The sequence below is a fragment of the Urocitellus parryii genome, unplaced genomic scaffold (assembly GCF_045843805.1).
Source record: "Urocitellus parryii isolate mUroPar1 unplaced genomic scaffold, mUroPar1.hap1 Scaffold_90, whole genome shotgun sequence".
Lineage (NCBI taxonomy): Eukaryota > Metazoa > Chordata > Mammalia > Rodentia > Sciuridae > Urocitellus > Urocitellus parryii.
Genome location: NW_027554223.1, coordinates 933,471 through 946,099, shown reverse-complemented (window position 1 = coordinate 946,099; position 12,629 = coordinate 933,471). Strand labels below are relative to the sequence as shown.

General features: G+C 35.0%; 1 protein-coding gene across 1 annotated transcript in view; it reads right to left on the bottom strand.

Moving 5' to 3' along the window:
* Positions 1 to 12,629, bottom strand: part of LOC144253073 (DNA polymerase alpha catalytic subunit-like) — a 64,498-nt gene that overhangs the window by 20,125 nt on the left and 31,744 nt on the right. Inside the window, 8 exon segments of the mRNA XM_077795001.1 lie at positions 145 to 234; positions 1,551 to 1,612; positions 2,532 to 2,616; positions 5,508 to 5,662; positions 6,531 to 6,678; positions 7,546 to 7,617; positions 9,231 to 9,347; positions 10,096 to 10,208. Coding sequence (XP_077651127.1) covers positions 145 to 234; positions 1,551 to 1,612; positions 2,532 to 2,616; positions 5,508 to 5,662; positions 6,531 to 6,678; positions 7,546 to 7,617; positions 9,231 to 9,347; positions 10,096 to 10,208 — 842 coding nt within the window.

Here is a 12,629-nt window from a genome sequence, read left to right as displayed (position 1 = left end):
TAATTAGTATAGCAATTCATTTCACTCTGAAAAGATTCTTTGGAGCTCAAAAGTAAATAAACAATAAAAATAACCAATAAAGTCACACTGAAAAGAACTAAGAAATGAAGAGTTTCCCCGCAACATGATCAAAAAGCTACTTACCACAATGATATCAGGATCAATTTTGTGAACTTTTGCAAGGAAAAAACCTAGCAGTGTTCTTTCTGTTGTAGCAACCTCAACCTTCACATTCTGTTAATAAAAACATACCAGTCACCAACTCTTTAAAGTATTATACCTTGGCTTCTTGTTTAACCAGGATTAAGATTTCTTAGGGTTAAAAGAAACTCCCCATTTCAAAACTAAATGCAGAAATGAAATTTTAGATTCTAGGTTTTGCAATAATAATTGCACAAAGTCTCTGAGGAGCTCATTCTAGTAATATGCATGAGAATAAAGCAAAATTTTAAGTGCTAAGCAACAGCAAGAGCAGAAATGTCCTTCCATAGAGACATGTTTGTACATTGGACACATTTGAAAGCATATAAATCAGAGTACCTTTCAAAAGCATTACTTAATTTCCTATATAATCCCTGGTAGACTTCACTGTTGATGTATTTATCAGGAAAAGAAATTCCAAGGGTTGTATAAACTATTCTCAAATAATGGTATAAGAACAGATAAATAAGAAACTAGACTAAAAACAAATATAAAAATTGTGAGTATTTTAAATATAAATAAAATCTATCTTTACACAAAAGCCTTCCACTTGGATTGCTGAATATAAATCAAGTATTCAATCTGCTCTTATTAAAAATCTCTTAAAATAGAAATTGAAAACTATATGTATTCCACAACTACGTCACAAAAATGTCAGTTTGACTCTACAAGAATTCCTAGGTCACTGTACTTGGATAGGTAATTCAGGGCATGTCACAAATGATAGCCTAACCTAAAAGTACCCCCAAATTGTTGGACTTCTCAAGTCAATTTAAAATAATATACATGAAACCTGACAAGGTTGCAGCATTTGATTTTGTCACGTGAAGACATTAACAAGTGAACTTTTAATCAAACATTATTACCCTATGTGTATATATGATTACACAACTAGTGTGATTCTACATCATGTACAACCAGAAGAATGAGAAGTTATACTCCATTTATGTATGATGTGTCAAAATGCATTCTGTCAGGCTGAGGTTGTGGCTCAGTGGCAGAACACTTGCCTAGCATGTATGAGGCACTGGGTTTGATTCTCAGCACCACGTATCAATAAATAAAGGTCCATTGACAACTAAAAAAAATTCTTTAAAAAACACATTCTGTCATGTATAACTAATTAGAACAAATTTTAAAAAAGGAGATGAAAGAAAAAAAATAAAAAATGTACACTCCAAAAAAATTATTTATGTTGAATACATTTAGCTTTGTGAAAAGCTCACTACATTTTATTATTCCCCTGCCATTTTATTAAGGGCCCAGAAAAAAATTCATGGAGCATACTATCCTCCTATTTTCTTTCCAAATACATACTTCATATTTAAAAGGAATAATTAGCTATTTACCTTTTCCTTAATGACTTCAAGGAAAGCACATGGAAAAATACAGTCCTTCGGTTTAGACACAACTATAAGAAGGGGGAAAAAATTCCAAAACCCATTTTATTTTAATTTCAGGTAGACATCAATGCATGTTTCCAAATAGAAATTTGGAAATTAGATATAAATATTCCCCCATCCCTAAAATGTTAAAAGGTTCAAGTATTTTCATTGATCATGTTGGGATTCAAATGAATCACCAAGCACAGAACTCTATCCCTACAATTGTTAAAACTTTGATCAAATTTTGCTATCCATCAAAGTCAAAATGAATGATTATAACATTCTCTCCCAGAGGAAATCCCACCACCACCAAAGCCTCAACCAGTTTACAATGAAGTAACTCAGTTCAAACTTCTCAAACTTGGAAAAGAGTTTCTCCTCTACAACATAAAAATAGCTGTTCTCACAGTAACATAGAGAGGAGGTGAACAAAGGCTTGTTGAAATGAGCTAATGACTAGTTTCATCCACATTTTCACCAAGCTATTACCAGGGTTTTCTTCTATGTATTCCCCCTACTTAAGTAATAAACTTCACAGTAATCATAAATTTTGTTTTATGTTTAGCAAAACTAATGTGTTGCTAAAACAAAATAAATTTGCTAAAACAAAATTTATTTAACTGGCTTTCAACATGGACTATATGAGTATCCTCCTTGGAGACTGACTCATTAAACACACAGAATTCTGTGGATGTTTCACACATTGAATTGTAGTACAACTCAATTTCAATTTGATATTACTATAACCTCTCCCGAATAGGCGAACATTAATTTATTCCTTGGCACCTGCCTCATTGCACAGAAAACTCTGGACAATAAAACTTAGTTTCCATAGCTAAAAACAACCTTAACAGTATGCACTATTTATTCTTGAAAATAATTTTTGAAAGTCTAAGAAAAAACTCAAATCAAGTCTTTAACAAAGTATCTTTAAAAAATACATACCACAGAAGTGTGACTGAAAGGGAGGTTGTGGGGGTGCTTTATCTAATGCAAAATTGTGATGAACCAAAGCTGCTATAGCAATAACCTGCAAAGAAAGGAAGGAGGAAATCACTTATCAGACACCTAATATATATTCTGCATTCTTACTGATATGTAAAATTACAGGTACAACCCTACCCCACTTATCATCTCCCTGCAATTTACATTAGTTGAAGAAACTGAGTTGTTTATCCTATAGAATGTTCTGTAGTATGGATTCTGTTGCTTATATCCTAATAGGGTCACTTTCATTTAACACATTCTGTTTCTGTACTGCCTATAAGTTCACAGTTAGATCAAATGACTTTATCAAAACCAGGTTCAACTATTTGGCAAAAATACTTTAGAGGTGCTACTGATTACTTCTATCAGAAAGCACAGACACATAATGTCTGTTTTTCTATATTTCAGTGAAATTAGCAGCCACTGTCAATTATTGCCTAGAGCCATTATTTCACTGGAGATTAGAAAGTGGTATTATTCCATTTTTCCTTCATTATTTATTAGCTGAAAACCTTCTAAGAACAGAAACTTCACTTCATCAATTATTTGGTTGCCTGAGGTACAGTATGTTTTCCAGAAAAGTCAGGATAATGCTTGATTTGATTCCCTCATTTATCAGTTTTAAGAATGAGTTAGTTCCCGAGTATCCTTCATAAATGAGCAATGTGGCAGTGGTATTGTTGTTAGTATCATCATGAACTGAGTGTTTCCATCTATTGCAATTATTCTTATCGTGCTCACATTGTCCCACCTTTGGTCAGTAGGATACTCTGCAAGTTGTTTCCTAGGTCCTTCTGACATATCTTCAGTAGATTTTAATATCATCCTTACTTTCTGATATAACACGATGTTCCAGATTTATCTTAAACATTCCCTGCCTTCATTAAGCCATTTCTCCACAGAGCCCTATTTACTTTTTTAGGAAACAGTCTGTGAAAACCTAACTCTGGGCACAAGAGAACGGGCACTTCTTTTTTAATTTTAACTAAGGACTTATTGAACCTTTCCCAAACACTTAACTATTAACTCCAATCATCTACAGAAATGATTATTTAAAGATCAGGGCTTGGGTTGTAGCTCAGTGGTAGAGCATGCACTCAGCATGCACAAGCGCTTGCATTCATTCAGTCTCCAGCACTACCAAAAATAAAGATGAAATCACATACTAAAAGAATGCAAATATTGTCCAAAATCCTCTTTTAAAAATACCCCCATTTATGTCAAAATGAAGCAAACATAAAGAAACTCCCATTGATCAGAGTAAGAAAACCATAAGGATCAAATGTAACAAGCTGACCACACTGGTGCTCGCCTATGGTTCCAGCTACTTGAGAGACTGAGGCAGGGGGCTCACTTGAGCCCAGAAGTTCAAGGCCAGCCTGGGCAACATAGTGAGACCCCATTTCAAAATAATAATGTCAAAAATAAAATAATAATGAATTCAACAGATAGGGAATACACATATGTGTGTGTGTGTGTGTGTGTGTGTGTGTGTGTAAAAACCACCATTTTAAAACTCTTAATGAAATAACTAATTGAGGTAAAATGACTAATTCATGGAGGCATTAGAACAGTAGTTCTCAACTGGGGATAACTGTACCCTCACATTTTCCTCTAAGGAATATTTGGCAATTGCTGGAGGCATTTTTAGACTGTTACACCTAGCAGGGAGAGGGGGTACACACATCTAGCAGGTAGAGGCCACGGACACTGCTCAACATCTCACAATGCAATAGACCACAACAGCACTCCACAACAGCCCAAAACACATGTAGTGGCAAGGTTAGATGAAAAGCTGATGCAGAAATATACAGTGGTTATCACCATTTGAGCCCACTGACCAATCTTAGCTTCAATAATAGCAGCTTAACCTGACATTATGTGTCTTCCAATATGAAGTACACTCTACTACCTATAAAGTATTTTGGCTAAGAAAGTTGAACTTGAATCTAATTCATCCTTTAGAGATAACTTATAGCATATGGATGTATGAAGGATGGAGGAAGAGTAGGCACTCTGTTTCTATAAAGGACCAAAAAATAAGTATTTTAGTCTTTGCAGGCCTCATGGTCTCTGTCATGACTAACTGACTCTGCTGTTGTAGAGCAAAAACAGTTGAAGATATGCTGTGTTTCAAGGAAACTTTATTTACAAAAACAGGTAGTGGGATGAATTTGGCTCACAGACCACTGTTTGCCAACCACTGGTAGAGAGGAAGAAGTCCAATGATACCACAACAGAGCAAACAAATACAGACAGAAAATGGGACATTATATGAGACAACTATCAGTGATTCTTGTAATCATTCAATCTCATTGAAAAGAAAGTGGGGGGAATGGGTGGGAGTTATACCATTTAAAAAGAGATGAAAGTGGCACAAAAATTAAACACCATCTGTGAATCTTGTGTAAATCCTGATTCAAACCATCTGTTAAAAGACATTGTGAGAAACAAAGTCATTTAAGTATGTGCTGGGGATTTCAGACTAAATCAAGGAATCACTGTTACTGTTATTGGGCTTGCTAATGATGGTATATAAGAAAATGTGCATATTTTAAGAGATGTATACAAAGGCACACAGGGTTAAAATGACATGCTGTTTGAAACTGACTTTAAAATACTTCAAGAGAAAAAAGAGAAGGGAGAAAAACAGGTGTCACAAAATTTGCTAACTGCTGAATATGTGATTGATATAGAGAGTTCATTGTATTATTCTCTGTGTACATTAAAAAAATATTTTCAGCAATTTAACTCCTTGAAAAAATCCACGACACCAGACAAAGAAACAAATTCAATTCCTTCTCCAAAATGAAGTTTTGTACTAAATTAGTATGCTTTCCCCTCCAAGAACAACTTTGTTGCAGTAAAGCTATACAAGTTCAGGCCAAGTATTACACCTAAGGAACAAATACAAAATATGTCCTTTTTTTTTACCTCATGTTGATGGTTCTTTGCATTCTGCAATGTTTTCATGCTGAAAGACATCACCACAAGTGGAGGAGGACCAATATCCTTAATTACATTCACCAGGTCAGGTTTCAAAGCCATGGCCTCAAATTTACACCAACTGATTGGCTGGTTCAAGAGCTCTGCAAAAAATAGAAATAACACATCAATCGCTTTTGTTAACTTAAAAAGAAAAAGTACCATAATTATGACAACTGTGATTAACTGAGATATTCTTCAGTCCTATCTTCTATTAAAAATGACATAATATCTAACTAAAAATAAGCCACATTACTGGATGTGTGTGTACCTATGTTCACTTTCTTGAGAAAAAAATGTCCAAACAGTGGCTGAGGCTATGGCTCAGTGGCAGAGCACTTGCCTAGCATGTGTGAGGCACAGCATTTGATCCTTAGCACCACATACAAAAAATAAGCAAATAAAATAAAGGTATGCTGTCCATCTACAGTTACAATTTTTTTTTAAATCCAAACAAAGCTTTTTGTAAAATGATCTAAAGAATCCAGAACCCAAGATAGGTTTAAAAAACCCAAAGCACTACCATGGAGGAATCATAAAACATTTTTAAAAGATTCATGAAGATAAAAGAGTATCTCAGATACAAGTGCTAGAAAATATCAAGTAACAGGCAAAACAAGTACTATCCACATTAGGATGTGATTCTTCTCCCCTCCAAAGGTCAGCAGTTTACTATGAAGAACAGCTGGGCATTATCTGCCAGGTGGAAAGTACATGTAAACAACAGCATAATGGGACACGCCCTGAATGGCTGCCTGTGCTAAGGCCTCCTTCTAAACTAAACTGCCAGGCATTACAGAGATAAAGTGATTCCAAATATACCTACAATCATCCAAGGAAAATCTTGATGAAAAAACACAAAAGGAAATAAACACACTAAAATATATAAACCAATTCCTTAACTTCTCTTTAGGGGAAAAAAAGCACATTTATCAGCAACCTACTTAGCATTATGACTAAATTTTTCCTTACGTGGATTTTTTACTTCAAGCCAACAAGGTACTTTGATCTTTCTGTTCATCAAGAACAGTTCCAAGCTGGATGTGTTGGTTCCAAATACATGAGAAAACGTTTCTCCTTTTAAATACTGAGGAAGCTTCTGCCTAAAAGGAAAAAAAATCTTTTTTGTTTAAAACTATTACTTCACATTTTCCAAGTCTATATTTGAAATAAACAAAAGCCTCTCTATGAAGCAGCAGAAGAAACCCCTTTGATACATGTGAAATGTAATTTGCTACAAATGAAATCCAAAACAATTCACAGTAGGAAACAAAAACAATTCACAATGACAAAATAATGCATCTTCATGACACCCATTAGAAGAAAATAGGCCAAGAAGCTCCCCCAAGAGAGAATTTGTGTCCAAAGCTGTACATGCCTCACTGATAAAGAATAGCCAAGTAAGTACCACTCCATTAGAAGAATGAAAGCAACAGAGTGGGACTCATTGAAAAAGCTTCCATGGTACTTTTCATCACCACTGCCAAAAACATTTTTTAAAAGTTTCCCTTTTCCAACATTGTGGGATCAAAACACTAGAACAAAGGTAAAAAGAGGTTAAGGTCTAGTTAATTAACACCCTACAGCAACGACCTTGCCTGTCACAGGAGCAAGAGCAAGAGCAACACTATAATGATGCTACTGACACTCCTCTCTCACCTTTCCACTGCTTACAAGAGACACTTAACAGACTAATGATGTCCAACTCCATCATGTGGCATTCATTCCACTTGACAAACAATTGTGCTGTTTCAAGTTATTTGTTTAAAGATGCATACTTGAAAGCAGAGAAAGACAGTATAACCTGTAGACTATGTACTTAAAATTAATTTTATCCATTTCAGTTATTCATTACTATATGTCCACCTCAATGAACTGTGGGCTTGAGGAGTTCTGTCAGTACTACTAATTGAAAGCTAGTTGAAAGTTCAAAAGTAGAAAAAAATGCCATTCACCAAAACCAGGTAATTTTCTTTGTTTAACTTACCAAGTATCTAACTTCCAAGTACTGAGATTTTTCGGGAACATCAGGTATCTCAAAAGCATAATTCTTTTTCCACTGTCTGGATAAGTAGATGTTTTAAAAAATCATTAAGACAAAAAAGTTTTCAAAACTCAAATTATCCAGCATTACATAAATAATACATTTTCCTATATTAAATCATCAGGAATCTAGCATCCTTGTGGGACACAAGAGTAATTAAAGCCAAAAAGGTATCCTTTCACCTTTCAACTAGGACTAAGACTCATAGTGACAATGTTAAAAAGACTTCTCTTAGACACTACAGAAATCAAAATATTTGCATTCAAATAGGAGCAAGAAGAGATTTATTTTTACAATGTTAATGCATTAAATCATTTGTCAAGAGACAGGTTGTGGCACATGCCTATAATCCCAGCTACTCTCAGAAATCTGGGTAGGAGAATTGTGGGTTTAAGTCCAGAGCTATACATGCCTCACTGATAAAACATAGCAAAACATTGTCTCAAAAAATAAAAATTATTTGTTACTAATTGACATTAAGCAACTCCATCTTGCTAGAATAATCAACATTATAATTATAGTTCATATGTAGTAAGCATTGGCTATGTGTCAAGTACTATTCTAATCATTCAATATGAATCAAGAGATTTAACCCTTTTGACAATGCTTGCAATAGGGCCTCATTTGTCAAATAAAGAAACAGGCACAGGGAAGTCACTTGGCACTTGTTCACAATCAGATACTAGTAAGCAGCAGGGCTAAGACTTAAATCACAAGCAACCTGACTCTAACATTCATATGCTTCACCATTACAACACATTGTCTCTGGAATTTTATGTTTTTAGTTTTTGTTTGCAGTGCTAGGAATCAAACCCAAGGCCTTGTGATTATTACTTGTGGAGATTTAAAAAAGTGACTCAGCCACAATCCAAAACTTAAGTAGTTAAGACTGTTTGCTGTATCTTTTGCAACTCAATCCTCCCTTTCTTTCCATCACTACTAACTTCCCATATTTTTAGTGGGCTACAGACCCCACAATTATGGCCAAAGGCATCAATATCTCACTAAAATCAAAATATTGTTTCTTTTTTTAGGGGCATTCTCCACTGAGCTATATCCCCAGCTATTTTTATTTTTTGAGACAGGGTCTCACTAAGTTACTATGGTTGGTCTCAAACTTGTAACCCTTCTGCTTCAGCCTCCCAAGTCACTGGAATCAGAGGCATGTGCCACCAACACCAGTTTGGACAATTTGTCATACATATCACGAATATAAGACTTTCATTCTATCAGAAATAACATCATAGTCCCTGATTTTTAAAACTAAAACTTACTTAACCTTCTAATCAAAATGCATTGGCAATAACTAATTATAAAATCAAAATGTTTTCTTTGCCATTTCAGAATAAAAACATGAAATGTAAGCATTTAAAGTAATTGGCTTTGAGTTATCTATATATTCAAATTCATGACCATTATTTTACAAGCAGTTTAAAAAGAAAGCAAACTATTTTAAAAAATCTAACACAGTTTTTATATTCATGCCTATGAGATTGCCATTCTATGAATTAGAGATATGCAGAAGGCACTTTGTATGAAGTAGATATGCAATACCTATTTACAAAATCAAGACATTAACAAAAAACAAATTAAGAAAGCTGGTCAAAAATTTACAACCAAATACAAACCTTGGACTTGAACTTCATAATTTTATATTTTGCTGCTATTCTTTCATCAAATTCATTGTAAACATCCTTCATTGTAACTGGAATTTCTGTTTCCTTCCCTGTATTTAGATCAATTTTCTGTTCTCCCGTGGGAAGGAGAAAAGGGAGAAAAAGTATCTGTACATAAGATCTTCTTAACCACCAGAAACCCAAGTTTAAAACAGTTTTCATCCTCCCCCATTTAAACACTTAATACCACAGTCTCAACAATGAGTTCAAAGGCAAAACAATCCCTAAAAAATACTAAACCCAATGGCCAATTCCTCCCAAAGCACCATAAAGCAAGGCAAAGATGATCAATGCTAAGAAACAATGGGAAAATAAATATTATAAATCCTAACCAAGATGCTCCACAATTCAACAGAAATGGGGAGGGGCTGATACTGGGAGGGAGCTGGAGATATTAAAAGTCCTAATAAAGAAGAAGCAAATGGAACTGATCTTGTTAAATGGCCACGGGGGAAATATTACAGCTGCCTATGCAACAAGAGCAGGAAAACTGGGCCAAATGCCATGTCACGTTTTAGAGCCTTAGAGTCCCAAGCCCAATTATTATGGAAATGAGGAGTAAGGGAAATATAACATTCTGTATTAAAACTCAGACACTTTTACTCTAACAAGTTGAAAAACTGAGTTCAACTTCATTTCTCTAATTTTCCCATCCTCTATTGGAATTGCTGACAATCAGTGGTCATGAAGCAAGGAGTAAGAAAGAATTGGGGTTGTGAAGAACTGCTGCCCTACTGAAGGACAGGGTTGACCTTGGAATAGAGAATGGGTGCCATATATAATTACTGAAATCTCAAAGCTAATCACTAATGCTTACCATTTCACGGGGAAGGAAGTACAGCATTCGCTCAATGTTTTTCACCATGACACAACAGCTCACATGGGTCTTGGCTGATTCAATAAAAACTTTTCCAAACAGAAATACCACACCTGAAAGAATAAGGGAAAACTTAATTGAAATTGAAAAGAAAACATTTCAATTACACCAAATCATGGGAACAACGTAAATGTTTACTGAACATGTCCATACATTTATACCTTTGTGATAACATTCTGACAGCAAACATATATAAAACCAGTTCTTTGTTTTTAAAATATTTATTTTTAGTTGTAGTTGTACACAATACCTTCATTTTATTTATTTACTTTTATGTGCTGAGGATCCAACCCAGGGCTGCACACGTGTAAGGCAAGCACTCTACTGCTGAGCCACAACTCCAGCCCCAAAACCAGTTCTTAACTCAGTACTTATGCCATAGTACACTATCACAGTGGTACAACCCCTGGGAGAAAGGGGATAGAATAATTCTCTAATTTAGTATAAACAGTTTCCCTATAACCAGTATTATCCAGATTAAGAAAAACAAAACAACTATTGTCCAACAAGTCTGCTATTACAACCTCTCATGAAAACATGCAAATATGAGAATATCATTCTAAATTTATTTTTTATTTACACTTACTGATAAAAAACAATCTTCATGTATTGGGATACATACATCAGTATTTTTCTGTATGTAAAGTTGTATTTGGGAAAAACAATTCATCTTGTATCTTATGGTTTGGAAATGAGGTACCCCTCAAAAGCTCCTGTTGATGCCAAAATATTCAGGAGTAAAATGATTTGATTATAAGAGCTGTAACCTTAACCTAACAGTCCATTCTAGCTTGAATGGACTAACTAAATGGTAACTATAGGGAGGTGTAGCATGGTTGGAGGAATTGGGTCACTAGGAGCATGCCTTTGAGGTTTGTATTTTGTCCCTTGCACCTCAACTCCTCTCTCTGCTTCCTGCCCACCATATGCTAAGCAGCTTTCCTCACTGTACCCTTCTGCCATGTTCTGCCACACCTTGGGCCCAGAGCAGTAGTCAGACAGTCGTTCATGGACTGAACCTCTGAAACCATAAGCCCCAAATGAACTTTTCCTCCTCTAAGTTGTTCTTGTCAGGTATTTGATCATAGTGATAAAAAGCTGCCTAACACATCTCTTATTCTATATAAACATATATATCTCATAACAGGGTTCTATTATAATCTATTTCACCCTTTCTATATCACAAGTTACTTAACATATCTAGCTAGGTAGTATTTATACTGTTCCTTTCTCTTCTGCTTCTATTTAACAAATGGTTTACTAATAAAATCAGTAGATATCCTTCTTTTGTGACCCTCAGAAATATACACAACAAAGTAAAAACATGCCTTTCTAAACATCAAGTTATTGTTCTCCTGTCTCTTCAACAGAAAACTAGCCATTAAGAAAGGACTGCTGGGCTGGAGTTGTGGCTCAGCAGTAGAGCACTTGCCTAGCACGTTCAAAGCCCTGGATTCAATCCTCAGCATCACATAAAAATTAATAAAATAAAGGTATTCTGTCCAATTACAACTAAAAAATATTTTTAAAAACAAAGAAAGAAAGGACTCCTAAGATCTGATAGTCAACCCAAGAGATGGTCACTGTAAAAAAAATCCCAGGCTCCATGAACTAGACAGCAGTAATCAACATAGCCACTTATCTGAGACACTAAGAAAATTGTGGTACATCACAAAGCCAATTACCCCAGTTTCACAAGACAGCTCATCATCAGTATTTCCTTTTGTCATTTATTCTAGTAGAAATAAGACTATCTAAGGATTTTCATTTCTGCAGATGATTAAAATTCTTACAAGAGTTGTGTGACTTTCAGCTGGGGTGGGGGAAGTGGGGAAGATAAGGGAGAGGAAAGGGCGGACCGTGGGATGATTTAAAGGAAAAAAATCACAGTAGCACAGAAATTTAGAAGTCATCCTCACGACAGTTAAAGATGGGAAAACAAAATTCCATGCAAAGAAAAATAAAGACTCTAATATTGGATTCAAAGATTCAAATAGCTCATTTTACAGTCAAACTAATATCACACTTCATGCAACACATTTGACACTGTTTATGCCTCGTTTGCCACAAAAAGATCATGGTAAACAAAGATTACATTCCCCCCAAAGTTACTAGCTGAAACCAGGTGCAGTCAGGATTATTCAACCTTGAAAAAGTCATAATGAAGACAGGATATCTTCCCATATGCAAAGAGTAAGATTCTTTTCATAATTATGGTGCATTCAGCAACAACTGACTGACTTAGAATCTGTAAGAAAGTGAGAAACAATAACAGGGTCTTTGGGAGTACTTCGTTTTTATTAGCATCATTGATTTCACAAAGCTCAGTGATCATTACCTACTATCACGATGAAACTGTTCAACCCTCTGAAATTAAAGGACTTTTTAAAAAAGCTATTTTATTTAACCCATTGGCATCAAAAACAGAGAAAGATGTGCCACCTCAGAGAACACAACTTGCAAAGTACCACAGA